This window comes from Ceratina calcarata, unplaced genomic scaffold, assembly GCF_001652005.2.
Source record: "Ceratina calcarata isolate Rehan_Ccalc_2016 unplaced genomic scaffold, ASM165200v1 scaffold203, whole genome shotgun sequence".
Lineage (NCBI taxonomy): Eukaryota > Metazoa > Arthropoda > Insecta > Hymenoptera > Apidae > Ceratina > Ceratina calcarata.
The window spans coordinates 136403-147968 of NW_017141919.1; the positions used below are offsets into that span (position 1 = coordinate 136403).

An 11566-nucleotide genomic window follows, 5' to 3' on the forward strand; every position below is an offset into this window, starting at 1 on the left:
TAGGAATCTTTCAATTCTTTCATTGCAATGCAAATGACAAAATGGAATATGCTCAGATATAATTCGACAAATGGTTTTTATACCAATGTACTTGAGATCAACGAAGAAACTGAATCATCATAATGTATACGCATGAATCATAATTACGGGAACGATTTCTCTCGATGTTTTCTGAAGAACTGAAATAACACGGGAAATCATGCGTTTGAGGGGCGAGAATTCATCGTTGTTTGAAATCAAAACTGTGCTTCAACAATAGTCATTGCCAGTCGAGTTCCTTGAATTAAGAGCCATTTAATTTGAAATATGTAAAGATATGGTTTATGGATTTATCAGAATAAAAATGTTATATGTGCTGCATGAAAATATCAGAAGTGAATACTTTTTGCAATACTTACTTGATAAGACAAAAGCACGTGAACTGCATTTTTTAAATAACTACTTTGAATGTTTCGTTTTATATAAAAAATCCGCAATCTAATTAATGTTATATTAAATTGTAAATAAAAAATTGTAGGGGTTCGCAATGAAATAAAGACACAGCTTCCCGTAAATTATCCGTTTTATTCCTTCAAGGCGTTATAGATATCCAGGGAATAATCTCTGTCTCATATATATATCATTCTAATAAACATGAACAATAATAAATATAATGTGTCCAAGAACGTAGGAAGCTTTTTTTTTTATCTTGTTTGCGTCTAATCAGGCTGCTCGGTACAAAATAACGCGTTTATATTATGGCATTCTCGGCAAATAGCTTCGTACTCTTTTGATTTCAAAAGAAAAATCATGCGTTTGAGGGGCGAGAATTCATCGTTGTTTGAAATCAAAACTGTGCTTCAACAATAGTCATTGCCAGTCGAGTTCCTTGAATTAAGAGCCATTTAATTTGAAATATGTAAAGATATGATTTATGGATTTATCAGAATAAAAATGTTATATGTGCTGCATGAAAATATCAGAAGTGAATACTTTTTGCAATACTTACTTGATAAGACAAAAGCACGTGAACTGCATTTTTTAAATAACTACTTTGAATGTTTCGTTTTATATAAAAAATCCGCAATCTAATTAATGTTATATTAAATTGTAAATAAAAAATTGTAGGGGTTCGCAATGAAATAAAGACACAGCTTCCCGTAAATTATCCGTTTTATTCCTTCAAGGCGTTATAGATATCCAGGGAATAATCTCTGTCTCATATATATATCATTCTAATAAACATGAACAATAATAAATATAATGTGTCCAAGAACGTAGGAAGCTTTTTTTTTTATCTTGTTTGCGTCTAATCAGGCTGCTCGGTACAAAATAACGCGTTTATATTATGGCATTCTCGGCAAATAGCTTCGTACTCTTTTGATTTCAAAAGACACTGATCATACATACCACTGACCCAATTTGTACGTTCTTTTTGCACAGTCTTCACGCATCGTCGCGTATCGAGCATCGTCTCCCGCCTCGATGCATCCTCAAACTTTCCGTCAAATCACAAAATAGTAAAGAGAAACAATAAAAACTGAAACCAATTCCTCTCTCGCGCGATATTCGTTCCTTTTTTTTTTTCAAAGAAAAGAGCATCGGCGACGGTAGACAATCTCGTGGCGGACAATTCATCAGCGAGTACATTTATCTCTTTTATTATCACTACTACGAGTCAACCCACGAATTGCACGACGATCAAGCGCTGTCCCATATTTTTTTCTATTCACACTTTTTTTATCCTTTTGCTTGTTGGCGACAATTCTCTCTTTTTTTTCCGCGAGGGAGAACGCAGAGTAAAACGCGGGGGAAAAAATTGATAGCAACGTCTCCGAAATAATTCGTTCGCGTTGCTCGATGGTTGCATTGTTTCGAAACCGACAGACGTGGAATGCGGCGTGCGCTCTCTGTATCCGTGCATGCACGTCTGTAGAATAGAGAGACTCGATTCATCGAATGCACGTATTGGTACTATGTAACGTATAGTCACTTCCCGTTTTTTGGGAATCTCGACGGATAATTGAAACACGTAGAAATTCGAGCATCGACGGATTCCCTCTGTCTACCGTGCGCTCGAAAACGGTTTCGTCATACAGTCCCGTTCAAAAGTGTAGCAAAGTCTAATTAACGTGATTGAATAAACGCGAACGACGTCACCAGATTCGTGATTGCAATATGTGAAAGGCGATCGTGATTGAATAATTTCCTGTAAACAAATTGATTCTCAAGAACGGGAATGTAGAGTGCGTTATTAAAATTGAAATCGAGTTGAACAATTACGTGATTATATAATAGATATACGGAAAGACAAGCGCGAAACGAGTTGAATTGGTAACTAGATTAAAAATTATGACATAGTTTACGAAGTAGCGAGGATAATTGTTTATAATCGTTTCGTTAGGTGATAGGGAAACGCCGCCAAGCGTGTACCGGTCTTCTTAAAGGCGATTCCCATTTACGGTATTCGCAAGGGAAAATTGCAGGGGACAAACGACCAGCGCGTGAAAATCAGTGCAGTAGTCGGAAGTGCGAGGTATAGGGAAAAGTATGTAAAAGCTGGGTGCCCTAGTGGGTCCCGCTGATTTACGAGTACCGCATTGATTCTCATGTGCTGACCGCTTGTCTCACGCGACTGTCCCTTGCGAAGATCGTAAGCGTGAATACTCCTTTACATTAAAATTCGCTGGGACGCGATAGCTAAAAATAATTATACACATCGTGAATAGAGTTTGAAAGTAATGTTAATAAATTCGTATCACTTCGCTCATTAGACTACGGATTTGATGCGTTCATAGAAAAATTCTATTTGCATAAAATACGAAGACTTAATATATAAAAAGTATACAGAATATCAAAAGCAGGATTTTTTTCATTGTAATAATTAGATTTTAAAAATAATTCGTAAAATGTATTCTTTAAAGTTCATTTTGCATAAAAATCCGCAGTCTAGTCATTAAATCAAACATACAGCCTAATTTAGTATAATTAATATCTAAAAGTCTTTGATCAAAAACATTTGAAAATAAGCTCGTACGAAATGTTTAATCTAACAAATTGCACCGAATGACGATTTCTTATCGTTGTCGCAACATCTACCATTTTAGTGAATAGCTTGTGCATATTATTTATATTATAATGCCGCGTTGAATACTCGCCGTTTTCATTTGCGACTACTCAAGCAGATAGATTCGACCATCACAAAGTAATTTCGGACGTTTAGTCAGATCCTTTAGTCAGACATTTTTGGCCTAATTTCAATTCGACTGAACGAGGTAATCAACGTGGCAGAACTTATCCCAAGTGCAAAGTAACGTTACCCTCGAGGAGGGAAGACTAATCGCAATAAGAGAAGAAATCGTAAAGACTAGAAGAGTTAAACATCAAAAGAGGTAAAGATTAGTATAGAGATCGAACGATCGGCGATCGTTCTTCTGACAACCTTTCGTTTACCCCGCCTTCTTAACCTCATCCCCGTAATTCTGTATACATACTCCTCTAACTCTACTACAATTTACACACTCTCAATACCGAACTGTATGTACACGCTCGTTTCAATCTCGTTTTCCGCAAAGTTTAGTGAAACGCAAGGACCTAACATGACAGGAAGATAATCACCTTCGAAAAGGATAAGATGCTGAATGCATATTTATTATGTGTATGCTTCCATTCAAAGCTTTTATTAATAGAACAACGATCGCGCTAACGCGTTTGAGAAATATGGCAACGGGTATCGGAATTGCGACATTTGTTACCCGCAACGAATGCACCAATTTTAGTTCACTAAACACAGATATGTACGCATCGTTTATGATTAGAAACAAATTGTTAGCAGAGATATTGCTACAATCGTTGAGCGAGAGAAAGTTTCCGCTTTCTTCGATTAACTGACGTAACAGTTATCGTGCTCACGGTTTTCAAACTGATCGCCTTTGAGCGACCTTTAACGCGCGAGCGTGTTAACGTATAATGATCGATTGCGTACACACTCACAAGGTGTGTGAAGAAAATGTTATTAACTGCAGTGTTTTAAGTGAAATACTCGAAAAGACTCGCTTGAATACGAACATTTCTGTGACAGCTATACAAGGATTCTAGGAAAGATAGAAAATGGATTCACACCGGAATCAGTTCACGAGTTATCTAATTACTACTTTTTACGGTTTAGAGATTTTATTGTTAGATTCGTGAAAGACGCAATTATTCCTTGCCGCGTAAAAAGTTAATTTCTTCCTCTTTCTTTCTTTGTGTTCAGAGTGAAATACCAGGGAAGACAATGCGATGTGAGAAAGTATACCTGTACAGTTTAGTTTTCCCTGTTGTTCGTAAATATTCAAAACTTACTGAACATTATTTGCACTTAAGAGTAGCAAACAATTAATTCGAATCACTAAGTCTAAAAATGTATGCGTGTATGGAAACTGTCTGTTGCCATCAAAAAATTACCACTAAGTATAATTGTGTTCGCAATGCATATAAAATGTCCTAAAATTTCCAGTGCATCCAAAAACAGACGAACTATAATATTTATTGAGACATCGCGTAACTAATCACATTAGAAATTATAGATATTTACATAAATCTTCAATGCTTGAAAATTCTTATATTAAGAATCTAAGCTCGTCGTAGAAAAATGATCGTTGACTAACGGAATAATATTATAATTATTACGATTTCCGAGCACCACACACGTAAAGGGTGTTTGCATAATTAACACAAGGATTCGGATGCTAACGAGACGTGCCGTTTTTCTCACGAACGGAACCTCGAAACCCGCTGATGGGATTGCGCAAATTGATGCGATTTGAGATAAACGGCCGCGTTAATGACACCCCGGGTTTCGCGACGAGCTCGTAATCAACGCGATTCCGCTCGAATCTGCTGAGATGTGCCAACTTTCATGTTGGAACCCAGAATGGAAAGCACTTTCCTCTTATAAATATGAGAACCGTGGAAAGTGCGTGTAGAATAAAAAAATTGATCAAATTATTTTTACGCTGTTTTCGTCAGAACTGTGTACTGTTCAAAGTCTTCAGACGTAATCGGTTCATGCTGTTTTTCTATAAACTATGTTCTTCCGTGAACGGATGAGTCACTGCGAATACAACTGAATTATGTGTCGTAGCTAAGAATAAAATCTACCGACGAACAAACTTACACTGTATATTTTATATATTAACAAGTAGAAGATTATCTGCGCGTTGAATAGATCTCTGGATTGCTGACTAGTTACTGGGATATGTACACGTGCTCTTAATACTCGTATTGCATATTGCTTGATTGATAGTTTATAAAAAGATCATTAATATGATTCTATAAACAATTGCCTTAGCAACAAGTCATCTCGCTTTATCAAATCGACAATTATAAATCAAATCTCGAACTTCATTCAATTTTGATAAAAAATTACAAACTGCAATCTGTATTTTTATGATGCATTAAACATATGTATAGCTCACGTAATGACTATAAAAACATGAGTGTAAATCATGAAGCTCGAAAAGGATACGAAAGCATGCATAGATAATAAACAAAAGTGAAAACACACAAGAACGGAAAACAAAAAAACCATTGTTCAATCAATATGTCAGTTTAATCACACATAGTCGTCTAATGTACAATTAGGAAGTTGTTTCGATTGTATCTTTGGTATCGTTGGGCGCTGAACTGATTCACGGTGATCGCTCCGGCACTCGCTAACATTTCAATCGATACACATCTATGTACACGTACATCTAAAAACCTGTACTCGATCTACAATAATCGACGCGACGAAATTCGCGGATCGTCGCGTCTTATCCTTCGCTAGGAGAAAAAACGTCGAGTGAAAAACTTCCCTCGACAGCTGCACCTAACCGTTGCACGCGGAATACTATATGTATAGTTTACGAGCTACCATACCCGTCTTCTTACCTCGTTAATCTCTTATTTTCTCTCTCTCTCTCTCTCTCTCCCTCTTTGTGTTTTTTCCTCCCTCTCCTCTCACTTTATCCTTTCTTGGTCCGTGAATGAGTTTCTTCGCTCAGTCAATTGGCATAAACGAGTAAAATTCATGTTGATACCGCTCGGTTCTACTCGTAGAATGTATACATTTCTAAATTATTCAATCGTCAGCGTTTCTCATATAAATACTTAAAAGTTAAACTAGACGCCTCCTTCGTAGGAGACTCCGTCCTTCGCGTTAGCTCGAAGAAACGAATAAATTACATGCAGCGTTATCTATTGCGATGTGTCAATGTTTGAACGACTGAGTGGTTTCCCCTTCTGAACACGTGTAGATAGATTAATTTACAGTGGTACGGAACAAAATACATAGCTACCAAGTGTTAGATGTATGTATCTACATTTAACCTTCTTCTCTTGAACTTTTCGGATCAACAATGTCGGATCCAACAGGCGTACTTGAGTATATAAATGGGGCTCCATTGTTGGCACTTGAGAGATTGCATCGGCGGCAACTTGTATTGTTCGTTGATGGACGAAATTATTGGTTTTCTTCTCCTTATCTCTTTTGTTTCGCGTGCTCAAGTAATGAAGGCGAAATACTCGAAAAAATGATTCGTGTAAAGTAAAATATGAAGTGGAATGTTATTTTTCTTTTAATAATACAACAATATTATAAGATTGTATTTTGTTTCGAATAATGCAGTGTTTATAGCAGTCACCGTTGACAAGTAGGATATCGAACGTTGGAGCATCGGACATGGATTTAAATTATAAATAGTTTAATAAACAATCTCCTTAGTTACTTCACACGAATCACTGATACAAAACGTGTTTACAAAAAACCGAGGAAAATGTGTAAGAAAGTACAGATCTACGAAAGAATGTCTTGGTAAATTTTTTCGTCGAAATCTCATCTCAAAATTTTCTGCACTATTCATAAACGTGAAAACTTGGTCGAAAACGGGTCGTCTTATCGATTATGCGACTACATTTGTGTAATTATTTTTTCACTAAACTTGTTTTGTAATCTCTAACGTGTTAATTCTTGTCGACGTAACTTCGTTTTTCAGTTTAAAAAATCGAGTTTTTCTGAGCTCCTATTCATTTTTCATTTTGGACGAACAAGACACGAATCCCCAAAGCCAACACGAACAACCCATCCGTACAACACCATTTAAGATCGCGCTTCATGCCAATTTCCTTGAACTCACACACATGAAGGAAGCATGTTCTCTACTTCGAGTTGCTACTACGATTCTACTATAATTGCGTTACAATTTGTATAGTACAATTTAAATATCAGTCTTCGCGATGTAACCAGGCAAGAAATCATCCTGCTTAACCTTTTCATTTACTCGGCTAGATCATGAAGACTGTACTTAGCTGCGGAGTATAGCTTTACCAAGCAAAAGGTTACACATTAAATTACTAGACAAAGAGAAGAAGAGAATCTGACAAATAATAAATCGTTTTTCCCTTCCGCCATAATATTAAATATATTGGAAGTTTTGTATTTACCCGGTAAATATATACTTCACAGCGAGGAGAGCATAATCACACCACGGACCTCCCTTGCCTCTTCTGTGACACCTCAACGCTTAATCCTGTATATGTATATTATATGAATAGAGCTATCTACTATTGTAAACGTGATAAATACAAACTGTGCGTACAGCCACGTGGCAAATAATGGTGGTGTGTTATTTGGCAGTTTCTCGTGTTCCACTCTGTCTCGCCCTATAATAATATCTCTTCATCCTCTCGGCCGTTACCTCTTATCACCGCAAGCGGATTCTCCATCCACTCTCCGAGCTTGCTTTCGCCTCTATCCCGGCTTAATATCGAGATTAATATCGCCGCACACTCGCATCGATTAATACCGCGTGTGCTTATGTACATACATACGTGCAATCTTTGGTTTTCGTTATCGATCTACCCTTCTGTGTACAAGCTGCCGTTCAGATGGCTCTATCCATGAGAAATTCTTTCAATTATCTTGTCTCCGTTTATTACTATCCGACAACTATTAGGCCTGCTCATCAGGAGAATGATGCTACGTTGTTCGTAATCGTTTATAGTTTCTACTATGACACACATTGCTCAGAACTATAGCTGCTCCCTAATTCATTGTCAGCCCGTTCTCTTACGTTGTATTAACTCGATAGATGACTTATATTAAAAGCAGAGCCTTCGCTCCACTGGAGTATTTAAATATACAATAGATAGATATATTTGGTACCGTTTCTGGTATTAACATTCGTTTCCTAATCGCGAGGTTCGTCGAACTAGCATTCGATAAATACGCGTCAATCTGCTCCCGTACCTTCTCTCCATTTCTTTTTCAACCTCGCCTTTTCTATGTTTCGATGCAAGTTACAAACGTTTAATTGTTTGTGTAAATACCAGAGCTACAAACAGTTGGGAATCTCAATTCACTGTTTCTTTTAGTACGATTTATCGTTCTTCATTAGTATTAACATCCAATAATCGAAATTCTTCTGTTCGAATTACTTATTTTTATTCAGATTTTCAACTGTTCGTGAGACCAGCGGCTCCCTGCGTGCGTACATGTACCTACGGTACTCTAAATTGTTCAAACACGTGAAAAAATGAGATAAAGAGGACTGTCAGTCTTGGGTAATGAGAACGGTGAAAAAACAATGGCGACTCGAACGAGGCGTGGTGATTTGTCGTGAGAGAAACGAATCCACCGTGGAATCCACGGTTCAAAGAGAAAACGATTCAGCCTCTGAGTCTCGTTAATCAGTTCTTTTTCTTTTATTTTTTTCTACTTAATTGATTGCACGCGATCAAAATTGAGCATTCATAAATTCGTCCTTTCTTCACGGGAATGTTCTTACACGTATATGCTTCGTTTAAATGCAATAACGTTTCTCGTGCGGGGGTCTTGCATCTTCGTTTTAACGAGAAAAAAGAATCACATAATTTCATCAGTTACCGTTTTTTTCAGTTCGTTTCAGGGTTATATTAGGCGAGACGTCGATGTAACGTTTAGTCACGCACTCGCTTAACCACAAAACGAGTACCACAACTAGAAAACTACTTTATGACAAAGAGCTTCGTTCTAGTCGAATAATACTGTTTGGAAAAATCGCGACCCGTTCAACGAGAATCCTCGGTATTCGTTGTTTTCGATCTCCCCGTTTGTTAGTTTCTCTCGTTGCGGGGACGCGAGTAGAGAATATGTAAAACATGAGCACGGTTGCCCTAACAATTGAATTCTGTCGGTTCTTTAATGCCCTCAGTGTAGAAAATCGTCTCGACCGAGATCTAGCAAAGAAATTCGACAATCGTATCTCACTTACCTGAGCCGTAATCGAACTCCTCCGGAATCCTGGATAAAATAATTGTAGAAGTAATCGCGCACGCTACCATGCGTGCGTACAATGTTACTACAAAAGTTTAGAGCGATGTAAAAAGACGCCGCGAATGGGTCCGTCTAGTGTGTGCAAGTGTAACGATCAAGAACTCGAACCCTAATCGAATGATTCAAACTCGACCCGACATCCGAGTCGAGTATCAAAGTCTCACCTACATTCCACAATATTAATTTACAAGAGAATGGTATTACGACACGAGGCTGAAACTTAGCTCTCGCAATTTCAACTTCTAATTCACACGCCCAAAGGGCGGTGTTTCTTTAGCGTTAGCAACGTGAAAATTCAATTCTCGCGTCGACCAACACGTAGATTTGATCCTGAAACTCGCGCCGTGCGAGGGAACGCGAAGCTTCTGGCTTGCTCGACGATTAATCACGAATCATCGAATTTCTGATTGAATACCCAAGGTGTAAAGTCGTACATCCTACAGCTCCTCGGACAGGGCGATGGGTGCCCTCGAACCGGGCTTCATGTCCTTTACGCCGATTCCAATATCGTCCAACACCGGCGCTAGTTTCAACTGGTTCCCATTCACCTTGATGTCGTTCACTGAGTGGGACCTTCCGTGACTTGCCAATGGTTTCGCGGTCTGATTCGTGCTCGTACTCGTGTTCGAGTTCGAGCTGCTCACCGAGTTGCTAGTGGGACTACCCGCCGGATTGGAACTCGAGTTCACTGCGCTGCCCGACTGGGAACTCAAATTTGGTTTTGAGTTCGTATCCTGCGCCGGATTGGTAGCAGTGAATTTTGGATTGGGAATGGTCAGCTTGGGACGTAGTTTGGGTTTCGGATTCGTTGAATTCGCGACGGGAACAGAGCTCGGCGGTTCCCCTTGGGAATCGCGAACGGGATCGGGCACGGACTCCGGTGAAACGGACATCTTTGTCGGCGCCGGCGGTTTCCATAACGCGTTTAGCTGATTGGCCGACTGCGATCGCACAGTCTGATTACCGAGCTTGTCCCGCAACGCCATTTGATAAGCGACTTCGAACGCTTGGCCTAGGGTTAGAATCACCTCCGTCGCTTGGTCCTGGAACAGGCATTCCTCGCTTCGTAGATTCATGAAGTTGATGCGAGGAATTAGCGGGTCATGGAGTTGGTTTGGTTTTCATTTAGTCAGGTAATACAGGAAAGTGGTAAATATTTACATGAACGAGGGAAATTAATGGACGTTAAGTTATTTATGGTAATAGCACCAGATAATAACAGAGTCATTAGAAGCAAGGATATAATAATGATGGAATAGATGGAAAATATTTTCTCAGATAAAAGATAATATTATCAGCATACCAATTGATATGATTAACAAACGATTCCTAATTGTGTATAATTGAAATTCTTTGTTACTTTCCATTGCATTAAGATGAATGAGACTCTTGAAAAGTATATATTCAATATGTAAGAAAGAATATGTAAAAACCTACTGGACTTCTAATAATAATTCTCATCTTTCTATAATTTTAAATTAATATAGTCAGACAAATGAAAGAGGCACTCACCATTGTTGGCACGCAGAATACATGACAGAAATGCGTGCGAGTAGCATGATCCTTGGTGATGTACGCGAAATGCGTGAGATCATCGGCGTCCTGACAGGCGCAATGAATGTTGCGAATCTCGTGCTCGCAAATCGGCTCCTATATCGATTCCCATCAATGCAAATACGTGAGCACTATAATCGCATCAAAGTCGAACGCTAACCCCTTGAAAATTCGCTAATAGAAAACTATATTCGTTCATCTTCTGACCTTCATTTTTACAACGTTTAAAGCACCTAATATGTATGTACATGTATACATATGTGACTTATATCTTGTTACAAGAGCAATATAAAAATTCAATCCAATATTATTTGCACTTCAGAATTCATTGTAGTATAAAATATTTCTCAGATTCCAGGATGGACTTCAAAATTCCAAAGGATTAACGTTTCTATATCTTTTTTGTTTATCGTGGAGGTTGAACGGAAAACATCTTACGTTGGTCACCGTATTGAAGAATCGGACGCCGCGGTAGCAAATCGCTAAGGTAATGTCGGGAATGACTCTGGGTTCGCGACAGGTTTTCTTCAGCTTCTGTATTGATTTCTTCGTCGACTCGGTACCGCGTAATTCCTTCACCACGGTCGAACCCAGATACTGCGTGATTTTAGAACAGAAAAAGGACACGTGCCACTAAACTTCGCAAATATCAAGCATTTCAATCAATTTTAACATCTAACGAATCTATTAGAACTGTAT

The 11566-nt window shown here is 38.4% G+C and overlaps 1 protein-coding gene across 1 annotated transcript in view; it reads right to left on the bottom strand.

Annotated features, from left to right (window-relative positions):
• Positions 1-5553: 5553 nt before the first annotated feature.
• Positions 5554-11566, bottom strand: part of LOC108622072 (ankyrin repeat and SAM domain-containing protein 1A) — a 67331-nt gene continuing 61318 nt past the window's right edge. Inside the window, 1 exon segment of the mRNA XM_018019737.2 lies at positions 5554-10356. Within this exon segment, the coding sequence (XP_017875226.1) occupies positions 9751-10356 (606 nt within the window). The 3' untranslated portion in view covers positions 5554-9750.